This window comes from Schistocerca piceifrons, chromosome 2 (assembly GCF_021461385.2).
Source record: "Schistocerca piceifrons isolate TAMUIC-IGC-003096 chromosome 2, iqSchPice1.1, whole genome shotgun sequence".
Classification (NCBI taxonomy): Eukaryota; Metazoa; Arthropoda; class Insecta; order Orthoptera; family Acrididae; genus Schistocerca; species Schistocerca piceifrons.
The window spans coordinates 815,267,000-815,291,801 of record NC_060139.1 but is presented as its reverse complement, the minus strand read 5'-3'; the positions used below and the strand labels follow the sequence as shown (position 1 = coordinate 815,291,801).

Here is a 24,802-nt window from a genome sequence, read left to right as displayed (position 1 = left end):
GTGGCTCTCCCGGCCGTAAGTCAGTTTATGAGACCAGAACCGCTTCTTCTCAATCAAATAGCTTCTCAGTTTGCCTCACAAGGGGTGAGGGCATCCCACTTGCCAACAGCCCTCGGCAGACCGGATGGTCAGCCATCCAAGTGCTATCCCAGCCCGACAGCACTTAGCTTCGGTGATCTGACAGAAACTGGTGTTACCTCTGCGGGAAGGCCGTTGACGGAGCAACGAACTGGACGTGTCTAAATCAAGTGTTCAAAATATTCTGGAGATTGTTTTGAATAATAGAAAATTTTATGCAAATATCCAAATGTCCCTAAGAAAAACAAAGACGCGTCGACGCCTGCTGCAACGTGATTGAAATTCAAAACATGGACATTTCCTTCCTGAAAGAAAGTCATCGCGGGTGGAAAGACTATGTTATCAATAAGAACCTACTACAGAGCGACAAAATGCTGAAATTCACATTCGAGTCTATGTGATGCGTGAGGTGAGCAACACCCAAGGAAGAATTTTTCTGACAGTTTCACACGATTTTAGGAACGTTCTGCGCGTTGTACTCAGTTTTGGGGAGACTGGAGTATTAACACCAACATCGTAAGGTTTCTATACCTTTTGTTTAAATCCAGTCTCGAAACTTTTTGGACTGACGACTGTATATTGGGAACTACTTACGAGCCGTGTTATAAAGTAAGCAACCGAGGAAACACCATACGAGCAGATTTCGAAGTACTTTAACGGCACCTCATGAGTAGGTCTGATAGTAACTGCTGCCCCTGATGAATAGGTCTGATAGTAGCTGCCACAAGCAAACAGGGAAACAAATCTCATACAAACGAACACTATGCAGCCCATCCCTATCTTTCTCTGTTTAACTTCGTCAGATAGAAATTGAGATTTTTCTGCACATTGTTCAGGAAAGACAAAAATGACTTAAAATAGGAAAAAAATTCGCATACCTCGATATGTGAGAAATTCTTGTCGACAGGAAACCGAGCAGATGCGTAGCCGCAATATACAATTGTTTACCGAACTGCACCGAAAAAATTTCGGAAAATTTTCAGGGATATTTTCTGAGTATTTTGGTATAAAGGACCCATGATTTCAGGTGGCTCGTTACGGAATAATACATTTCGTATAATTTCTTACCCCCATTTTTCTTTGTTTCTATGTTGTTCAAAAATGGTTCAAATGGCTCTGAGTACTAGGGGACTTAACATCTGAGGTTATCAGTCCAATAGAACTTAGAACTACTTAAACCTAACTAAATACATCAAACACATCCATGCCCGATGCAGGATTCGATCCTACGACAGTAGCGGTCGCGCGGTTCCCTGACTGAAGCGCCTACAACCTCTCGGCCACTGCGGCCGGCTTCTATGTTGCACTGAAAGCATGTACACAACAGTATAATGGCTACCGTATGCACTATGTCCCTCGTTTGGGAACAAACTTTCTCCTTACACTCGTGCTACATTGCTCTTCGCCCTCAAGCTGATACTGAGCTTTGCTCGGGTTCGTTTTTCCACCAATGTTCCTTGTACGTTGTCAGTGATACACAGCAGTATGGATAGAAATACTGATTAACAGTTGGCCAACATGGATGTCCTGTATGCATTCACTGAATACAACGAAAGAGCAGCAGAATGACGCACGTTAAGCCGTTCCCGTAGCGACGGCGACTAAATCACCGTAGTTATGCACCTGTATGAGGTGTGTTGCAGTATTCTGCGTTTTGAGTTGTACGTTTTCACGATTACAAACTACTGGCTTTTTTACTGCTGCGAGCGCATTTTCAGAAACATAGGCAGCTGAGGTAACAAACCAAATTTATTATTACTATGTAATGAACCATCTTACACCACTCGTTTGTTATAGCAAAATCCTCAAAATAATATCCCTGAACAACCCCCGAAATTTTATCGGTGGAGTTCGGGTTCACCTTACAGATACAGACCCCTTCATGGTTCCAAACTGTTACACTTCAACAATTTTTTCCTTGATAAGAATATCCTGCATATTGGACATAACAGACAGGTATTCCGATGTTACAGCTTGAATGACAGACTGCGGTATGAGAGGAAGTCTCTGCATTTTAAATTATTTAGGAGATTCTATTAGTGACCCTGCCCAAACGTACGTATTCTTTTTCAATAAATCTACGAAATTGAAGAGAACAATAAACCGCCGTATGTCACGTAATATGTTAATATAATGCTAGGAGTAAAACAATTAGTCATACTGATTTGACAAGCTAATGTGCCACGTCACACTACCCAGTACACTATCAGTTAGACAACCACTATAGAAAGTAATTTGAGGGAGAAGAGCAGCTGCCCTACGTTGTTAACGATGTGGTAATGGCTCTAGTCCAGTGCACCTGTACGAGATAACATCAAACGCAGTTTGGTTGTGTTAAACTTATTTTTGTGCAATAATTCCTCCTGACTAGACTGTGCCACGTTGGGTAGCCATGCGGACTGAGGCATCTTGTCACGTTATGCGCGGCTCCCCCCCCCCCTCCCCCCCTCTCCCGTAGAGCGTAAGCCTAGGGACCGTTGACTTCAGCAGTTTGGTCCCATAGTCCTTACTACAAATTTCCAGATTTTGACTAGACTGCTGTAGTGTACAATAGTGTACAAGTATTATCGTTTTGTCTTTGTAGGTTCTACTGCTTTAACCAGTAGTTTTAGCTGCATAGTAGTTTCTAGTTTGCGATGCTTGTTTTATCATTTGGCATTTGTGATGCAGGTGCCACAAAACTGTGGACAGACTGGGACAGGCTGATTATGATTAATGATTTACCATCTAATGTAAGTTCCCATTCAATCTTATATGCTGACGATACAACCTTTATCAACAATGACCCTGACACTGAATTGTTAAAAAATATAACAGAAAATACCATCAGTGAAGCATCAAAATGGTTCAGAGCAAACGGTTTTTTATTAAATGAAAATAAAACACAGTTCATGCTTTTCAGATCAAGAGATACCTTATTTCTGAATGTTTTAAGTAATGTTAAATTTCTTGGTACATATTTAGATAGTAAACTTAATCGGAATTACCATATTAACTATATATCTGCTAGGCTTTATAGAGTAATCTATTTGTTGAGAAGGTTAAAAGGTTGTGTATCAGATCAGTATATTAGATCAGCATATTTTGCCTTCTTTCAGAGCATTATTTCTTACGGTTTACTATTAGGGGGAAACTGTAGCCATGTGCATGATATTCTTCTACAGCTAAAAAGTTCTAAGAATTATCTCTGATTCTGGTAGACTAGATTCCTGCAAGCCATTGTTTGTGAAACTTAAAGTTATGACTGTTGTTAATCTCTATATATATACTGTTGTTCTACATACCATGAACAGTTTACCAAACCAGCAATTAAGAGAAAATATACCTTCGTATAATACGAGAAAAAGGAAACACATTGACGTACCTTTTCAAGGTTTAACTAAGTCTTTAAAAAGCTATCATGTAATAGGTTCCAAATGTTGCAATAAATTCTCTCTTTGTAAATTCGATTGTCCTATGGCAAAGATCAAGCCAAAACTGTATGAGTGGCTGGTCGAGCATCCTTTTTATTCCCTTGATGAATTTCTTGATTGCAGTCAAAAACAAATAATATTATAAACTTTGTCTGCTCCCAATATACTATGTTAATTATTTCATTAGCAGTTCTAGTTACCTATTTGTTAGTAGCTGGTAATAAGCATTAATCTGTTTTTCTCTGCACAGTTGCAAAGGGCAGTTATTATAATCTGATGTAATATTTCTTTGTATATAATATGTTTTCCTGTCTTGGTATTCTGTATTCGTTTTCCTGTATTTTGTACTGGTACATTCTGATTGATTTGGTTGTACTACCTCACTTTATATATTGTATCTCCTGTCTATTGACTATTTATAAAACTATTGTAATATTGTACTTATAACTCCTGCATATAATTTTGTTTATATTTTGTAATTTGACGCTGTCTATTGCTTCTGTAAGCTTAACGACAATAAAATATTATCATTATTATATTATTATATTATTATTATTATTATTATTATTATAAAGTATCCTTTAGTGGCACCTTATCGTGGAATCTGCAAAATGTAATCTCCTGAGCAGTTAACACAAGAAAATAATTATCCGTCAGATTCAATTAGGAGACGTAAGAGAGACAGCTAAGAAGTGAAATATCATGCTAATGCCTTATTTGGTTCTGTCCATTCCACTGATTAAAACCAGTGACTCTCAGGACATGCCGGGTGCCGTTAATTGCCCGAGTGAGAACAGGCTAAACGTTATGGCAGTCAGGTTATGCTCAGAGGTGTTTTAAAAGCCTCCTTATCAATCTTTAAGCGCTGATGGAATCAAATTTATATCCAGGAAGCAGACAGAAAACTGTTTTTGAAATATCTTACATATAATAATGAAACCTCAAATTAGAGGCAAGTTTCACGTTTTCTTCTGAGATGTAATCCGCTAGGTTATTTCACTTGCAGTTTTGGTATTGGACACTACACTCACGGGATGCATTATACGAGCATATCAGTAGTGCTATGCTGTTCGGTCTTCCTCACTCCGTCCAATAAGATCGTTGCCCAATTTAAATATGGCGTGAGGTTCTCTCTGTGACTTCCAATGTCAGAACTGTTGTTGGAAATATCTGCTATCAGTAAAATAAAATAGATGTAGGATGAAGCTGGAAATTTATCACGTCATTAGTTCACTGTCTCGAGCCAAAATGTAAGCGAAATTACAGCTTTCAGTCAAAGCGTAAGCAATTATCGTTTTGAAACCGAGGTAACAGAAACTTTATCAATTATACTGCCTGTTGTCGATTCGAACATGTGTGTCCACTAGAGCCCGAGATGTCGACTGTTCAGATTACATTACAGCATTCATCTTAGGGCGTTATACAAAAGGAAAGGTGTGACTGGAAGGCGAAAAGGAAGTAAAGTTATATGGGATGCAGACACCAAACGCTAAAATCATGTGCACTGCTGGCACTTATTTCCAAGGCAATGTCCAAATGCAAAAGACGCAGTACAGTGAAAAAGGGATACCGTCATCTTGCCAAACACATCACCTACTCGACTCGTGCCTCATGGTGATTCCACAATTCCATCTCGTTATTTACTACGTACTGATGTTCATTTTATGTCCACGTAGCTTTCCTGACACTCTTTTTAAGCAAATCGCCCTGTGGCTAGAAACAGCATTTCTTCCCCTAATACCCAAGCTACAATAAAAAAAACACACCACACTGCACTTTACCTCCAGAAAAATAAAAGTAAAGTCTGACGTCGAAAAATAACTTTAGCCGCGATATCTAATATCCCAAAATAACTGTGAGAGAAATCTGTTAGATCCCTCTCATATCATTGTTACTTTTCTAAACTCTTCATTGACTTTTACCACTTGCTAAATGTTTGCAGATATACTCAACCTTTGGGCAAGGAGTGTACCATTGTATTCTTTAGGTTTGCATGTTGGTAAATAATCTGTGTCCGCACTTCTGACTACGTTCGTAAAAATCTAACTATTATGAAAATCCAGTCTGGCAGCAAACGACAGATAGAAGATTAGAAAAAGGAACATGCGAAGATGCTGGCGTATATTTCACTACTTACACTTTCTTCGAGACATCAGCCTCGGTGATTGTAAGCCGGTTCTGGTTGGTTTCCACCAGCAGATTCAGTATGAGCAGAAGCAATTTCTGTCACTCTTGTAATTAGCTCCTTTTAATATAATCTAGACAGACATCTGACACTCTTCTTAACAAGCCAAGGAACAAGCAAGTCAGATCTTACTGAAATAATAGGTTTTCTTTTGTATGACGTAATGCATGGACGGTCGAGTTTCACATGCTAGTCCTGAGCATCTTCCGCCAATGCGACCCATATGGCCTGTGGACAACAGAGTGCTAAAGTTATACAGCGGAGCCGCTGCCCAGATCGGTCGCTTTACGAGCCCAACAGGGGCTCGTCATGGTCCACTCTCAGCGGTACGCCTGGGAGAAGACGTCATTGATTAATCTGGAGCCACACCTCTTGCAGACGGATGGCTCCTACCCGGATCTGAGAGCTCAGAAACTGATGACCGTTTATGCCTTCAAGCGACATGCTGGCTGAAGTCAAAAGTTGGCAGCCTGCTGATAAAGTAGAAAGTTATGCTCCCGGCAGATGCATCAAGGCCAAATGTGTTTACCAAAACAATGGGAAGGATTAAGACGCTCTCGAAAAATATTCAGGGTGGTAGGAGGAGAAATGAGAATTTGCTAATGTCTCCTAGGCTAACTCCAAGATTAGAGGCTCAATGGCCGCTAGTAGGTGGTGTGGATATTTCTGAGGCTCATAACACGAGTGGAGGGGAATCGTGTAAAAATGTTTCTCTTATACGTCAAACAAATAAGCATAAGCCCTGGTTTGCTGACGTGGGTTTTTGGCGGAATTAACTGTTGAAACACCAGAATTAAAGAAAAGAAAGAACAGAGAAGCTCTGATTTCGGAGAGTGGCTGAGAGAAGATTGAGTTTCGGCAACCGGTACAGAGAAGGTTCAGTTTTCGGAGTGCGACGGAGAAGAGATTTGGTGCTGGACAGAGACGGAGAGAAGATTCGGTGTCGGAGAACGACAGAGAGAAGATTCCGGCTCGGAAGGAAGATTCAGTGTCAGAGAGCGACTATGAGAAGATTCTGTTCGGAAGGAAGATTCGGTGTTGGAGAGCGACGGAGAGAAGATTCGGTGTCGGAGAGCGACGGAGGGGAGATTGGGTGTCGGAGAGCGATGGAGAGAAGAAAATTCGGCGTCAGAGAGCGTTGCAGAGTTGAAGATTCGGTGTCGGAGAGCAAGGAAAAGAAGAAGATTGGGTGTCAGAGAGCGATAGAGAGGAGAAGATCCGGTGCCAAAGTGCGATGGAGAGGAGATTTGGTGTCACAGAGCGATGGAGATAAGAAGATTGGGTGTCGGAGAGCGACAGAGAGGAGAAGATTCGGTGTCGGAGAGCGACAGAGAGGAGAAGATTCGGTGTCGGAGAGCGACAGAGAGGAGAAGATTCGGTGTCGGAGAGCGACAGAGAGGAGAAGATTCGGTGTCGGAGAGCGACAGAGAGAAGAAAATTCGGAGAGCAATGGAGAGAAGAAGATTTGGTGTCGGAGAATGACGGAGAGGAGTTTTGGTTTCGGAGAGCTATGGAGAGGAGATTCAGTGTCGTAGAGCAACAGAAAGGAGAAGATTCGGTGTCGAAGTGCTACAGAGAGGAGATTCGGTGTCGGAGAGCGACAGAGAGAAGATTCCGGTTCGGAAGGAAGATTCAGTGTTGGAGAGCGACTGTGAGAAGATTTTGTTTCGGAAGGAAGATTCAGTGTTGTAGAGCGATGGAGGGAAGATTCGGTGTCGGAGAGCGATGGAGGGAAGATTCGGTGTTGGAGAGCGATGGAGCGAAGAACATTCAGTGTCGGAGAGCAATGCAAAGAAGAAGATTCCGTGTCAGAGAGCGATGAAGAGCGGAAGATTCTCTGTCGGAGATAGACGGAGAGAAGAAGATTCGTGGGCGGAGAGCAAGAGAAAGAAGAAGATTGGGCGTCAGAGAGCGACATAGAGGAGAAGATCCGGCGTCGAAGTGCGATGGAGAGGAGATTTGGTGCCGGGTTGCAATGGAGATAAGAAGATTGGGTGTCGGAGAGCGACGGAGAAAAGATTCGGTGTTGGAGAGCGTCAGAGAGGAGAAGATTCGGTGTCAGACAGTGACGGAGAGGAGAAGATTCGGTGTCAGAGAGCAATGGAGAGAAGAAGAATCGGTGTCAGAGAGCGACGGAGAGGAGGTTTGGTGTCGGAGAGCGACAGAGAGGAGATTCGGTTTCAGAGAGCGACGGAGAGAAAAATATTCGGTGTCGTAGAGTAATGGAGACTGTATTCTGTTGGACCTATTCAGGCATACACTAACATCCACGTATTTCCTGTACGGGAACCAATATTATGAGGAAGCTGAAGGTGTAGCTATGGACCCACTGTCTCCTGTGGTTGCCAACAGGTTTATGGATAGATTTTAGGAGAGGGCATTAGAGACAGCCAGATATAAACCCATATGCTTCTTCAAGCATGTGTATGATACTTTCGTGATCTGTCCTCATGGGAAGGACAGGCTCAACGAGGTCCTTGAACATCTTAACTGATGAAACCCAAAGATTAAGTTCACGATAGAACTGGAGAATAATAGCTAGCTGCCATTTCTGGATGTACTAGTCGAAAGGAAAGCAGGTGGATCAATTGGCCACAGTGTGTATCGAAAACCCACACGCACTGATTTATATCTGCAGGCCAGCAGCTGTTACCACCATGCACAGAGGAATGGGGTACTTAAGACATTGGTCCACAGAGCACTTGCCCTGTCAGACCAAGAGCGTCTACTGACAGAAATAGGGCATCTAAAAACTGTGTTCTGCAGAAATGGATACAAGGCCAAACAACACAGATTCCAAAAGGAAGGGAAGATGAAACAAAGAAGGTGATGTATCTGCCATATGCTGGTTCTATTTCTGCCAGAATCAGTAGGATCCTCCGTCAACAAAATATCAAGTGTGTTTTCTGCCCATCCAGAAAGATCGGAAGACTGGTGGGGAGTGATAAAGAAGTCCTGGGGTTATGGAAACCAGGGATTTATAATATACTTTGGCAATTTGGCTTGTACTACATTGGCCAGACGACAAGAACAATGGATATCAGGTGCAAAGAACATCAGAGCCACACCAGATTAAGACAGCTAAGTCAGCCATTGTCAAACAATACCTAGAACTAAATCGTGCCATGAATTATGATAAAATCAAGATTGTAGCACAGACACCCAGATTTGGGACAGTGTTATAAGGGAATCGACTGAGATATAAGTGACTGACAATCTCATGAACAGCGACATGAGGTACCAGATAATCAGAGCTTGGGATCCTGCTCTGAAATCGTTAAAGGTGCAATGGGGAAAGCTGAAGCACTCCACGAATAGAAAAACTGAAGACGTGGATATAGAAAACGATGACCAGACAGAGTGTCAGGAGCAGTGGACCTAAGACGGAACGTCCCGGAGCGGGTTCAGCGGGCGCGGACCACAGAGGGAACATCGAGAACCGTATCGGACCGAAAACTGAACGGCAACGCTCCAGCACATTGCAGTGATCGGTAGCGGATTGCAGGGGGAACGCCTGGTACCTCAGACAACATTCCAAACGCATCAGACCGAAGATGGAAGCCGGCCGGAGTGGCCAAGCGGTTCTAGGCGCTACAGTCTGGAGCCGAGCGACCGCTACGGTCGCAGGTTCGAATCCTGCCTCGGGCATAGATGTGTGCGATGTCGTTAGGTTAGTTAGGTTTAATTAGTTCTAAGTTCTAGGGGACTGATGACCTCAGAAGTTAAGTCGAGTCGCATAGTGCTCAGAGACAATTGAGTTTAACCGAAAATGGAACGCCCTGTAGCGTGTCTATTGGGCGCGGATCGCAGAGAGAACACCCAGAATCGCAGCGGACGGAAAATGGGACGGCAACATTCCAGAAGGTAGCAGCGAGCGGGCGCGGACCTCAGGGGACGCCTGCAACCGCCGGTGGAGGGGGAAGGCCACAGACAAATAGTGAACCAGGTCCACTCGACCGATCTTGTTCTCCACATCCACTAATTACCCCCCCCCCCCCGCTCCCCCCTATCCCCCTCACCCTAACAGACGAATTATACTAATACACGCCAAGGAAGACAGTAACAAATATCAGAATGAACTGACTAAGGAACTATCCACCCCCATGACTATCATTGACGACAATAATGTGCACCAAACAACCAACAGACTCGAAACAGCAATCAAGAAAGCAACATAAGAAGCAATCCTCACAAAAATTGTAGAAAACTGGAGACGATCCATCCCTCAAGCAACACTAGTCCTCGTATGACAAAAGAAGCAACTACAAAGACAAATGAGACGAAATGACAAGCCTGACTTAAAAAGGCAGTGGAACAGACACAACGCAAGAACAGAAAGAACGGAGTATAGACAAGGACAATGGGACGACGCTTGCAGCAGAGTACAGGCAGGGGGTGGGGGTGAGGGGGGCGATTCAAAACTCTAGTCGTGAACAAGGGTCCCAAAACAGACCCACTAGAACAGACTGAAGCCTCTAGACAAGTCCTACAGGAAGTATTCTCCTTCCCCAACAATAATAAATTTTACTAACGGTTCAGGGTGCGAGTAGACACCCAACTGCCACTCTTGCTGTATACCCCCACCACCGAAACAGAACAGCAGCAGGCCCTCACCTAACCCAAGACTGACCCTATGTCCTACAGACCAATATCCCTACTCGACGTAACAGGCAAGAATGACGAACAGATACTACCCAACTGGCTAAGAACATACACTGAAGAAAAGGACTACTCCACCTCATGGAGACAGGGTTCAGACACAACCATTGGACAAGTGACCCATTCCTCAAACTAACTGATATGATTACCATAGGGTTCAACCGTTGCAGTGTTCCTGGATATCGAACGAGCTTTTGACAAGGTAGTGCACCAGGACTTGCTGTTCAAACTGGTTAACATAGGTATCCCAACAAAGGTGGCCAGACTGATAAAAGCATACGTCACTGAAGGAAATGCAGAGTGCATGTAGCAAATCAGTCGTCTGACGCTTTCACTCCACATACGGCATCCCCTCTTGTACACCCTATATACAGCTTGTATTCCTACCATAACAACACAAAACGAAACAACAGGACTAGACGCAGACGACACAGCCTGCTAGGTCACTGAGCTACGAACAATAGCCATACAATGCAAGACAATGCAAGACGCAATCGTTCCTCCAGCGACTAGAAACGTGGATGGCGAAAACGAGGAACCGGCTGCTGTGGCCGAGCAGTTTCATTAGACCAGTTCCGGAATATGCAGCAGCTCCTCTTGGACGCATACACGCTCAAGTAGCAAACAGACTATACAGCACAGAGAGGAGACTCCTGCGCAGTATCGCCACACTCCCCAACATCTCAACTAGCAATGAGGTCCACCAAATAACCAAGACAGAACCACTCCAGACCAGGCTGATGGCCGTATGGCAGACACATACTGAACATAAGGTCTGACAGGAAAGACCTCGTCTCCAGCAACCATAGAACCCGACGAAAACCGAAATTCAAATACATCCCCTCCAGCACAATAGCCCTGAACACCGCAAAGACATACCCAGACCTAGCCTCAATCCTGGAACCACTCACAGCCCACCCATCCTCACCTAGACGAGAGAACAGACTATTGAAACACACACACACTCATGCACATACGCGTAAAACACACACACACACACACACACACACACACACACACACAGAGAGAGAGAGAGAGAGAGAGAGAGAGAGAGAGAGAGAGAGAGACAAGTACACACATGCAACACTACAACAAACACACGACCATGAACTTCTCAAGGAGCTATTTCCAGCTCTAAAAAACTGAACACTATAAATAAAAAATTGTAAATAAGACCCTATAATTCAACCAGTACCATCCACCTCCCACGAGAAATAAGTTTATCCCAACATACCCCGCTCCTGTCGCTCTCCACTAGTTCCACACAACCATGCTGTATATTAATTACATTAATTGAAATTCTCATAATTAAATTGTAGAAAATGTATAACATTTTAAAAGCAAAAAAATCTTCAAGTAATATTATTGTATTATACAAAATCGTCAAGAAAGAACAGTACCAATGCACAAGTTTCACAATGAATGATGCCAATTGTAAGACTTAAATGAAATTTCTAAGTGTATTGTCAACATGAGATGTGGACTGTATTGAATTAAGTAAACAAATGTAAATTAAAAAAAATTGTAAAACCCAATAGCTGAAAAGGGTAGACAGCGAGCCCTCGAACAGCCCGCCCTTCTCCGTCAGAGGGGGGAATGAAAAAAATGTACTCGAGGAGCAGTCTCAGATAGCACCCGATAAAGGTTGCGAGCTACGTTACCGAAATATCGTTCAAGTACGACGCTGATATCCGGTAGAACACCCGACGACCCAAGACGTCATTAAGTATACTACTAAAATGAGAGTATCAATGATTTACCTTATCCAATGGACATCATTCTGACACGAAGTTGTTTTCTTTCTCTGAGCGTGAGATGGCCACCGTGCCATCAGGAAACGTGTCTTGGCCTGACATATGTGGTTCTACAGAGCGGCACTGTGCTGTAACGAGTACTTTGTGACGGGCATGTAGGCCTACATTGTCTGATCAAAAGAATCTGGACACCGTTGTGTAATGCTGAACTGACCACTACAAGCCCACTGATAATCTCGCCGTTGAGCGCCCGTAAGCGGCGTTACAAGCCACGAAGGCGAAGCCGCCAATATAAAAGAAGGCAGAGTGCACTGTGTTTTCAGTACAGAAGCAGACAGCAGAAGGGGTCGGCCAGGAGCGCTCGGTGACTTCGAACGTGTACTTGTCACTGGATGTCACCTGGGTAACAAATCCATCAGACCTGCTCTTTTCGTGCGATTGCTGAAATGTAGTGTTCACCTCAAGGCATTTACTACTATAGTCTATCTAAATGGAAATGTCAGTTATAGGGTTTAGAGAATTAGATTATCTTTCATAGGATAGGCCTCTTATATTTGCAACATGCCTGTTACACGCCAGTAGCCGCCTTGGGCTACGGCTCCTAATTAGAGGACTCGTCGAGTCCGCTCCTTTCTGGTAAAGGATGGCTTCAATCTTCTTGAATCGCTCGAGCAGTTAATCTTCCTTCACCGCCTCGTGCAGGCACTTTGCCCGAAAATGAAGGGCATGTGAAAAACCTGTCTCAGAACCTTTTTCTGTTGGTTCTGAAGCCGATGAAGGTGTCTCTTCGTTGTTGTGCCACAGGCTGAACATCTCTAGTTCATTATTGGTCGAATATACCTCCTTTAGATGGCTAGTCCTGCATTCGCTGGAAGTTTACTGCGATCGTTAAGCAGAGGATACAAGGTTCCTAGTCTCTGACGAACCTTCTGTCTGACATCAGCCCTGTGGCGTTACCCGGTGAATTTTCTGTTCAGTGTGATGCCGAGATACTTGACAGCTGTAGTCCATTTGATGGTTTAATTGAAGAACAAAAGCCAGGGCACATTGGCACAACTGGAGTTCTTATCCTGGTGAATATGACTGCTTGACTTTTCGGAGAATTGAATGCAATTCCCCGTTTGCTATACCATCTTTCAAGTTTCTGGCATGTCTCTTGCAGTCGTTTGTTCATCACTTGATGTCATATCCTTCTGATGTAAATGACCGTGATGGCATAGGCTGCACTTACTGTTCTCGGAGACCTGGGAATCTTCGACCTGTACCACAAAGAAACTATTTTCAACCTTGCAATCTTCTAAGTAGGAGGCTAAGATCATCTTATAGGCACTGGGGAATGTTAAAATGTGGAGTTTTCCCATTAGTCCTTGAAGTCAGTGTTGAATGCATTTAACACACATAGGAACACCGCGCTACAGTATTCTTTGTTGTTGTGCACCGTGGCGATGTCTACGACCCCGATTAGTTGTTGGATGGTGGAATGCTCTGTTCGAAGTAAGAACTGTTTTGGGGGCAGTAGTTTTTGGGATCTCTTCGACAATTTTCTGGTTTCAGGACAGCTATTACTGCCGCCTCTTCCCAGCTTGGGGTATTCTGAACATCCTATTGAGGACCTCCGCCAGGTAGCTGAAGGCTTCTTGTGGGAGTTCCTTTAGAGCTTTGCCCAGTATATGATTCAGTCCTGGTAGGAGCCTCTTCTGTAGTTACAGGTGGAACATTCTCTCCATCATCATCCTTTTCTGCACAACACGTTGGGAGTGTTTTACGTGCTGAGGCTCTTCAGCATGTCGGAAGTTGTTCTAGAATACATCTGCAAGCGCATCAGCTTTGTCTTCAAGGTTTTATGCCGAACCTGTCCTCGTTCCCAAGGGTGGCACATGAATTCTTGATTATGTGAAGATTCGGAACGTATCCCTTGCGTCTGGTTGAAGTGAGGATATTTTATCCGCCCATCGCTCCTCCCTGATGTTGGCGAGTAGAGTTTTGATTTGTCTCCGTAGCAGATTTACTCGTCTCTTGATTTTGGGATCCTTAGTAACACGATAGTCTTTCCGGAGGCGATTCCACTCGCGAGTCATGTCTTGAATCTCCTGAGGGAGAGCAGGGGCCGAGTGCTCAGTTCTTCATGTCGGCAGGGTGGAGGAAACCAATGCTTCATTAACGCTGGCACTGAAGTTCCTTACATACTAATCATCTCCAGGCCTGTCCTCGTCCTGAGGCTCCATCAGGGAGCATAAGACTTGCTGGTGAAAGTCTTTCCAGTTCGTCTGCTTTAAGTTTACCTAAATGTTTGTGTACTGTGGCGCAACATCAAGTTTGAAAATAACAGGCAAGTGGTCAGACGTCAGGGAATGTGACACATCAGCTGACATGAAGTTGCTGATTCTTTTTGTGAAGGCAATAGCCAACACATCAGGGCGTCCTCCCTGTGGGTAGCAGGTTAACTTCGTTGGTCCACAAATATAGGCGTGATTTTTTTCAGCAGTTTGGAGAAAGGGTCTCCCGCTGTGGTTCGTGGTTATCGAATTCCGTGCAGCGTGTTCGGAGTTCAGATCACCCGCAACTAGCAGCTTTCCTCTTTGCTAGACGTTTTCTCATATCGTTAATGTTCAGGTGTTCTCGGCTGGCCTATACGCAGAAGTGGAGGTGGTGATCCCTGTAATGGTTTCTACTGTAGCTACTGTTGCTTCGATCGTCGTAGGGACAGCCTAGATACGGTATGCTGGCGAATGAACGTCCTGACATACACTGAGGCGCCAAAGAAACTGGTTTAGGCATGTGTATTCAAATACAGACATACGTAAACAGGCAGAATATGGCGCTGCGTTCTGCAACGCCTATATAAGACAAGAAGTGTCTGGTGCAGTTGTTAGATCGGTTACTACTGCTGCAATGGCAGGTTGTAAAGATTTAAGTGAGTTTGAACGTTGTGTTATTGTAGGCGCATGAGCGATGGAGATACAGCATCTCCGAGGTAGCTACGAAGTGGGGATTTTCCCGTACGACCATTTCACGAGTAACGTGGTAAAACAAAAAAATGGTTCAAATGGCTCTGAGCGCTATGGGACTTAACATGTCATCAGTCTCCTAGACTTAGAACTACTTAAACCTAACCAACCTAAGGACATCACACACATCCATGCCAGAGGGAGGATTCGAACCTGCGACCGTAGCAGCAGCGCATTTACAGACTGAAGCGTCACTCGGCCGCAGCGGCCGGCTGTGGTAAAACATCATATCTCCGATGTCGCTGCGGGCGGAAAAAGATCCTGCAGGAACGGGACCAACGACGACTGAAATTGCTGCAGATTTCAATGCTGCGCCATCAACAAGTGTCACCATGCGAATCAATCAACGAAACATCAACAAGACATCAACCAGACGGGCTTTCGGAACCGAAGGCCCACTGGTGTACCCTTGATGACTGCACGACACAAAGCTTTACGCCTCGCCTGGACCCGTCAACAGTGAAATTGGACTGTTGATGACTGGAACATGTTGCCTGGTCGGAAGAGTTTCATTTCAAATTTTATCGAGGGGATGGACGTGTACAGTATGGAGACAACCTCATGATTCCATGGACCCTCCATGTCAAGTTGTTAGAAGCCCAGTGATGGTGTGGGGCCTGTGCAGTTGGAGTGATACAGGAGCCCTGATACCCGTAGATACGGCTCTGACGGATGATACGTACGTAAGCATCATTCATTCATGTCCAATGTGCATTCCGACGGACTTGGGCAATTCCAGCAGGACAATGCGAGACCCCACACGCCCAAAATTGCGATAGGATGGCTTCAGGAACACTCATCTGAGTTTAAACATTTCCGCTGGCCACCAAGCACCCCTGATATGAACATTACTGAGCGTATCTGGGATTCCTTGCAACGTGCTGTTCAGAAGAAATCTCTCGCCTCCCCCCCCCCCCCCCCCCTTGTATTCTTACGGATTGATTGATGGACAGCCCTGCAGGATTCATGGTTTCGGTTCCCTCCAGCACTACTTTAGACATTAGTCGAGTTCATGCCCTGTCATGTTGTGGCACTGTGTGCTCGCGGGGGCCGTACACCATGTTAGGCAGGTGTACCCGTTTCTTTTGCTATTTAGTGTATACCGCAGTGTCGCCTCCTGCTGTCAGCCGATCAGTTCTGCAGCAACGGTAATTGGCTACGTTCGCCAACAAATCCATCAGCGACGTTTCAACAATTATAAAGTTGCTCAAGTTGGCTACTGGTGTCCTGATTGTGGAGTGGAAACGCAAAGGTGCAACCACAGATAATCCGAGAACAGGCGGACCTCATGTACTGGCGGAGAGAGACCGTCGAGAAATTGTGAAGTGGTTGTAAAAAATCTCATGAAATCGTTTGAGAGTTCCAAAGCGCTACGAGCAGTCCAGGCAGCACAGTGGCTCTGCTTAGAAAGTACACAAGAGCAGAGTCTGAAAATACCGCTTCAGTTGTAAATTACTTTATTTTCACACGACTGGTTTCGGACTGTTATAAGCCCACCCCCAGGTGCCGTAGCTGTGCTGTGGTCCCCAAGCGCCGCTTTTACCAGGCGCGCTGTGCTGCGTATGAGTGCAGAACAGTAGTGTAATTTACAAATGAAGCGGTATTATTTCAACCTCTGCTGTAATGCTCAGTTGCGGATATTCTGCCAACAGGATTGTTTGAAGTGAACAAGAATTGGGTCCAATAGTTGTGCAGTTCCTCTCAAGCGACACATTTCTGTATCAATGAGGTGATGTAAAGAGCGACGCCTCTCAACTGTGGCTGACTGGAAACGATTGAATTGGAGTGATGAATCACGCTATTCCATGTGGGAATCAGAAGTGTCTGGGTTTGGCGAATGCGTGTAGAACGTTACCTGCCATCATATGTAGTGCCAACAGTGAAGTATGGAGGAAGTGGGAAGGTAATGTTAGTGTATTGGGATGATTTTCGTGTGTTTCACTTATTGCAATTAACAAAACGCTAAATGCGGAAGGATGTCAGCACATTTTACAGCAATATGTATTGTGTACAGTAGAGGAGCAGTTCGGAGGCGATGATTTTCTTGTATCACGATGGCAGTGTACCCTGTCATAAAGCAGCATATGTGAAACAGTAGTTCGTGGACAACAACATTCTTGAAACGGACTGGCCTGCCCAGAGTCCCAACCTGAACCCAATGGAAAGCATTTAGGCAGAGGCTAAACGTCGAATTACTCCAGTCCCCAGAGTGTAACATTACCAAATTCTCTGGTTTCGGCTCTTGAGAAAAAACGGTCTAGCTTTCCTCCACAGATATTCAGTCACCTCACTGAAAGTGTCCCCAGCACAGTTCAAGCCGTCATAAAAGCGAAGGGTGGACACACCCCATACTAATGTCCACTGATAGGTATCTGGGTATACCAGATGAGACATACAGACATACGATACAAAATATAATTCTTATGTTTAAAGCCCTAGCAGCGGGCAGTAAGTGCATTATTATTATTATGATTACTGTATGTCTTGGCAAGGGGACACCTAATAACGAGTAGTGACGCAAGCCAGACAACAGTTGTCAGTGCGGCAGGACGCAGGTGGTGCGACCAGAGGCAAACTAAGGCCGTCAGAGACCCGGGGCAACGAATCCAAATGAGGCCCCTGGTCGTGTTTGAAACTGATGTGTCTCTGTGTACCTTTTGTAATAAATTAATATCATAGATGTAATGGCTGACAAAAAGATCAAGTATTTGTAGTGTGTGTACTCTACGGTCTAGTAATTATAATGCACTTACATAAACACTTAGGTGATGAATTAAAAACATTAATCCGCTTTTCGCACAGTAACCATCAGTAGAGTGCAAAGAAATAATGAACAATGTAATAAAAAATTACCTTTTATTTCGCAACTGTAACATCAGTTAGCTTCGTACCTTTGTACGAGACAGTATTTATTATTGATATTGTTGTAGTACACGTTGTCGTGCCTTTATTTTACTGAAGTTCTCAGTAAAGTCGTTGAAACCTGTTTCATTTGAAACTTTTATTTCAGTTGATGAAATGACAGATTAGCTAGTCGTTCTTGGTTCACAGTAGAGCGAAGATAATTTTTATTTAGTCTCACTTTATAAAAACTTTCGCATGATGTGAGTGTGATAAGAAAGGTCAAAAAATGTTGGGTTGTGAATAATGTACAGGGCAATTTAACTATAAATTGAAGGATTTCTTGGGCTGTCAATCTAGCAACAAAATCCACACTCGTAACTCGTGACTCCCTACGATACCTTTTTATTTCTTACAGCATCTGCCCCTTATCAAATTCATTTTAAACTTCTACCAGATTCTCCAGTGCAGCAGCCAGGGTGTCAAAGGAAGCTTCAAGCACAAATTTTGTTTCAACAATTAAAAAAATTGATAATTTCCTTCATGGCCTTGTATCGCTGTGCCAATTCTACGAAACGCTTTATGCCTTCAAACACTGACAGAGAAATTTTTTCTTGAATCAATAATCCAGTATCGTGAGCTAGTTCACCCGGTATTGTGTTATTTACCCATTATCTTTCTCGTCGGTTAATGTTAATACCAAAGGATTTTAATGGCAAAAGTTGCAACATTTACTATAGTTGTAGTTTGTTCCGTCACTAAAACTTCATTTAGGGTTTCCGATTCGGCGAGTCTTTCATCCAAAATCATTTTGCACACCGTAGATATTGTTGGACTAAATTTACTTTCTCCAGTATCGTGTGCTGAAAGTTGATATAGGTCAAAATTTAAAATCACTTATAACTGGAAGGAACAATCTCGATGCTCATCTAGTGACAAGGTTTGCCTTGGATGGATCTCTCGCATCTTCCAAAGTGCTTACTATCGTTTTCAAGTTTTCTTTTATGAATTTAATCGAATTGTAATCAGCATTCCTGCGAGTATCAGGCTATTGTTTCAATCTTTGTCCTATTTTCTCTACAAGAAATTCCGGCCTATATGTAGAACACAAGAAGAATTAATGTAACTTTTCGGCAGTTCCAAAACAAAGTGATAGTAGGGGAACACTTGAGAATGCATGAAGTCCATAAGGATTTAAGGAATGATTAGGAGAGGTACTGAATATATATCTCGTATTGACTTCTTGAATTGTTCGTTGTAGGGCGTACTGGTTTACAAACAACTGACAAGCATCATCATAATCTTGAGCCCTGCAGGCCATCTGTTTCAAGCTGCTCTTTAATATGTTTTGTAATATTTTCTAGTTCTTCTAGTTGATTTTCACATTGTAAAATAAACCAAATAATTATTATGGATAACCATTTTTAGAATATGGCAACGGACTTGCCGCGGTGGATACACCGGTTCCTGTCAGACCACCGAAGTTATGCGCTGTCGGGCGTGGCCGGCACTTGGATGTGTGACCATCCGGGCTGTCCTGCCCTGTTGCCATTTTTTGGGGTGCACTCAGCCTCGTGATGCCAATTAACGAGCTACTCAACCGAATAGTAGTGGCTCCGGTCAAAGAAAACTATTGTAACGACCGGGAGAGCGGTGTGCTGACCACACGCCCCTCCTATCCGCATCCTCATCTGAGGATGATACGGCGGTCGGATGGTCCCGTTGGGCCACTTGTGTCCTGAGGGCGGAGTGCTTGTGCTTTTTTAGAATATAATATTTCAGTTGAAAACTGATAAGCTCTTCGCTGCACTTTTTGAGCATGTTTCTAAACTGTACTTAATAGTAAACCTATGCAGATGTCATAGGCATCAAAAAAGTTTCATATATAACAATTGCGTCCAGCAGAAGTTTTTAAGTTCCACGAAACGTTTTACAAATGTTCTTAACATTCTGAACCCACCCACTGACAAATGCTATGACGTGACAATAGATAAGTAGGTACCTATTTTTATAATTCCCAAACGTATGGCGCTTCTTATTTTCTGAACATATACTGAAGAGCCAAAGAAACTGGTACGCCTGCCTAATATCGCGCAGGGCCCCACGAGAACGCGGAAGTGCCGCAACACGACTGGCATGCACTCGCCTAGCGTCTGAAGTAATGCTGGAGGGAACTGACGCCATAAATCCTGCAGGGCTGAAGATAAGTCTGTTAGAGCACGAGGGGGTGGAGATCTCTTCTGAACGGCACGTTGCAAGGCATCCCAGATATGCTCAATAATGTTTTTGTCTAGGGAGTTTGGTGGCCAGCGGAAGTGTTTGAACTCAGAAGTGTATTTCTGGAGCCACTCCGTAGCCATTATGGACGTGTGAGGTATCGCACTGTCCTGCTGGAATTGCCCAAGTCCGTCGGAATGCACAATGGACATGAATAGATGCAGGTGATCAGACAGGATGCTTACGTACATGTCACCTGTCAACAGTCGTGTCTAGACTTATCACGGGTCCCTTATCATTCCAACTGCACACTCCCCACACCATTACACAGCCTCCACCAGCTTGAAGAGCCCTGCTGACATGCAGGGTGTATGGATTCATGAAGTTGTCTCCAACCTGTACACGTCCATCCGCTCGATAACATTTGAAACGAGACTCGTCTATCTATCTAGTCAACATGTTTCCAGTCATCAACAGTCCAATTTTGTTATTCACGAGCCCAGCTAAGGCGTAAAGATCTGCAGTCACCAATGGTACACTAGTAGGCCTTTGGCTCTCAAAGCCCATATCGATGATGTTTTGTTGAACATTTCTCACGCTGCACTTGATGGCCCAGCAGTGAAATCTGCAGCAATTTGCGGAAGGGTTGCACTTCGGTCACGCTGAACGATTCTCCTCGGTCCCATTCTTCCAGGATCTTTTTCCGGCCGCAAATATGTCATAGATTTGATCTTTTACCGGGTTACTGATATTCACAATACACTCGTGAAATAGTGCACGGGAAAATCGCCACTTGATTGTTACCTCGGAGATACAGTGCCGCATCACTCGAGTGCCGACTGCGCAAGACACTTGCTGTCTTATACAGAGTGTTACAAAAAGGTACGGTCAAACTTTCAGGAAACATTCCTCACACACAAATAAAGAAAAGATGTTATGTGGACATGTGTCCGGAAACGCTTAATTTCCATGTTAGAGCTCATTTTAGTTTCGTCAGTATGTACTGTACTTCCTCGATTCACCGCCAGTTGGCCCAATTGAAGGAAGGTAATGTTGACTTCGGTGCTTGTGTTGCCATGCGACTCATTGCTCTACAGCACTAGCATCAAGCACATCAGTACGTAGTATGAACAGGTTAGTGTTCATCACGAACGTGGTTTTGCAGTCAGTGCAATGTTTACAAATGCGGAGTTGGCTGACGCCCATTTGATGTATGGATTAGCACGGGGCAATAGCCGTGGCGCGGTACGTTTCTATCGAGACAGATTTCTAGAACGAAGGTGTCCCGATAGGAAGACGTTCGAAGCAATTGATCAGCGTCTCAGGGAGCACGGAACATTCCAGCCTATGACTCGCGACTGGGGAAGACCTAGAACGACGAGGACACCTGCAATTGACGAGGCAATTCTTCGCGCACTTGACGATATCCCTAATGTCAGCATCAGAGAAGTTGCTGCTGTACAAGGTAACGTTGACCACGTCACTGTATGGAGAGTGCTACGGAAGAACCAGTTGTTTCCGTACCATGTACAGCGTGTGCAGGCACTATCAGCAGCTGATTGGCCTCCACGGGTACACTTCTGCGAATGGTTCATCCAACAATGTGTCAATCCTCATTTCAGTGCAAATGTTCTCTTTACGGATAAGGCTTCATTCCAACGTGATCAAATTGTAAATTTCCACAATAAACATGTGTGGGCTGACGAGAATCCGCACGCAATTGTGCAATCACGTGATCAACACAGATTTTCTGTGAACGTTTGGGCAGGCATTGTTGGAGATGTCTTGATTGGGCCCCATGTTCTTCTACCTACGCTCAATGGAGATACGGGATACTCTACCTGTGCTGCTAGAACATGTGCCTTTACAAGTACGACACAACATGTGGTTCCTGCACGATGGAGCTCGTGCACATTTCAGTCGAAGTGTTCGTACGCTTCTCAACAACAGATTCGGTGACCGATGGATTGGCAGAGGCGGACCAATTCCATGGCCTCCACGCTCTCCTGACCTCAACCCTCTTGACTTTCATCTATGGTGGCATTTGAAAGCTCTTGTCTACGCAACCCCGGTATCAAATGTAGAGACTCTTCGTGCTCGTATTGTAGAAGGCTGTGATACAATACGCCATTCTCCAGGGCTGCATCAGCGCATCAGGAATTCCATGCGACGGAGGGTGGATGCATGTATCCTCGCTAACGGAGGACATTTTGAACATATCCTATAACAAAGTGTTTGAAGTCACGCTGGTACGTTCTATTCCTGTGTGCTTCCATTCCATGATTAATGTGATTTGAAGAGAAGTAATAAAATGAGCTCTAACATGGAAAGTAAGCGTTTCCGGACACATGTCAACATTTTCTTTCTTTGTGTGTTAGGAATGTTTTCCGAAAGTCTGGCCGTACCTTTTTGTAACAACCTGTACAGGTGTTGCCGACCGCTTCGCCTTATTCTGCCTGTTTACTTATCTCTGTGTTTGAATACTCGTTCCTGTACCAAGTTCTCAGGTGCTTCTAAGTATTTGTGTTTGTTTGGGATTTGGTTAAAATTTGTCTGTTCCTGGGACGCATCCGAATCTAAAGGCCCTCGAGATTTGGAGACCCCTCCTCTGGACCAGAGGAACGGGGCGGGCCGCCCTTCCACCTCCATCTTAGTCCGCCACTGGCTGCGACGTACCTCTTTGCGGGGGGCGGCGAAGGCGGGCAGTCCGACGGGGAAGTTCTGGGAGCCGCGGTGGCGCTCGTGCAGCGCAGCCAGCGCGGCCGCCGCCTCCTCGTCGGGCGTCATCATCTCGGCGGACATCCGCCGCAGCGAGAGCGCCCTCGCCGGGATGACGTCCGGCGCGCGCCGCAGCGGCGGCGGCTGGGGCGGCGCCGGCTTGCGGTAGCGGCCCGGCGTGCCGGACTGCGCCGCCGACGCCTCGTCCGCGTCCGTCTGCTTGTAGTAGGCGCACAGCTCGTTCAGCTCGGCCTGCACGTCCGCCGGCTGTACCCACCCCCGCAGCCAGCGCAGCGCGTTCTCCGCGTCCTTGGTGCGGCCGCGCGACACCAGCCAGATCGGTGTCTCCGGCACCTGTCGACCGCGGAACAACGTTACTGGTGCCTGCGCTTTGTACAGAATTAGCTAAGAGCAAGTCTAGGTCACGACATTTGCAGTGATAGACAGAGAGACAGAAAGAGAGAAAGTGGGAGAGAGAGATTTAAACCGAAATCTAAGAAGCAAAGCAAAGTAACAACCAATGACAGCTTTCTACTGTGGTGCGTGGGGAGGGTGGGGGGGACTATTGCAGCAACACATGATGCGAAACCGGGCAAGGGGGCACATTGGAAGGGAGACACGGTTCAGATCCCCCCCGTCTGGCCATGAACTGCTTTAGGCAAATGCCAGGATGGTTCCTTTGAAAAGCCACGGGAGATTTCCTTCCTCATCCTTCCCTAATCCGGGCTTGTGCCCCGTCTCTAATGACCTTGTTGTCGACGGAATGTTCAACTCTTATCTTCCTTCCTTCACAGGTCGTGAGACACTGCAACCTCTAATAGGACATGGGTAAAAATTTTGGTAGTGAATACAGAATGTTAAAAAAAGGTATTCCGTAATGAGATATTCACTCTGCAGCGGAGTGTGTGCTGATATGAAACTTCATGGCAGATTAAAACTGTGTGCCGGAGCTCATCAGGCTGGATAACGTAACAAATGTTCATATGTGTGTGAAATCTTACAGGACTCAACTGCTAAGGTCATCAGTCCCTAAGCTTACACACTACTTAACCTAAATTACCCTAAGGACAAACACACACACCCATGCCCGAGGGAGGATTCGAACCTCCGCCAGGATCTGCCACACAGTCCATGACTGCAGCGGCTTAGACAGACAACGTAACAAAGTCTCAAAAAGCGTTTATGCTATCGTAAGAGATCCACTGTTTTCACGATTTGGATTTTTCTTCTTTTTATTTCGTGGCAGGATGCCCTTTCTGCCGCCTAATACATCATTTAACGTAAGGGAGAGAAGTGGCAAGAGCCATCTGTCTGCGAATCGTGTGACCTACGTTCTGTGTGTAACCGGATTTTACCTGAAACTTCCTGACAGATTAAATCTGTGTGGCGGACCGAGACTCGAATCGGGACCTTTGCCTTTTGCGGGCAATTGCTCTACCAGCTGAGCTATCGAAGCATGACTCACGTCTCGTCCTCGCAGCTTCAGTTCTGCCAGTACCTCGTCTCCTACCTTCCAAACTTCACAGAAGCTCTTCTGGGAACCTAGCAGAACTAATACTCCTGGATGGAAGGATATTGCGGTGACATGGCTTAGCCACAGCCTAGGGGAGGGAGGTCCCGAGTTTGAGCCTCGGTCCGGCACATACTTTTAATATGTCAGGAAGTTTCATATCAGCGCACACTCCGCTGCAGTGTGAAAATCTCATTCTGGAAACATACCCTAGGCTGTGGCAAAGCCATGTCTCCGCAATATCCTTTCTTCCAGGGGTGCTAGTTCTGCAAGGTTCGCAGAAGACTTTCTGTGAAGTTTGGAAGGTAGGAGACGAGGTACTGGCAGAATTGAAGCTGCGAGGACGGGTCGTGAGTCATGCTTGGGTAGCTCAGCTGATAGAGCACTTGCCCGCGAAAGGCAAAGGTCCCGAGTTCGAG

At 45.1% G+C, this 24,802-nt stretch overlaps 1 protein-coding gene across 1 annotated transcript in view; it reads right to left on the bottom strand.

The window, feature by feature from the left end:
- The window catches only part of LOC124775891 (facilitated trehalose transporter Tret1-like), a 349,558-nt gene that overhangs the window by 51,424 nt on the left and 273,332 nt on the right, over positions 1-24,802 (bottom strand). Inside the window, exons 6-7 of the mRNA XM_047250726.1 lie at positions 23,039-23,227; positions 22,832-22,996 (exon numbers count right to left, since the gene is read on the bottom strand). Of these exons, the coding sequence (XP_047106682.1) occupies positions 22,832-22,996; positions 23,039-23,227 (354 nt within the window). The remainder of the gene's footprint in view (positions 1-22,831; positions 22,997-23,038; positions 23,228-24,802) is intronic.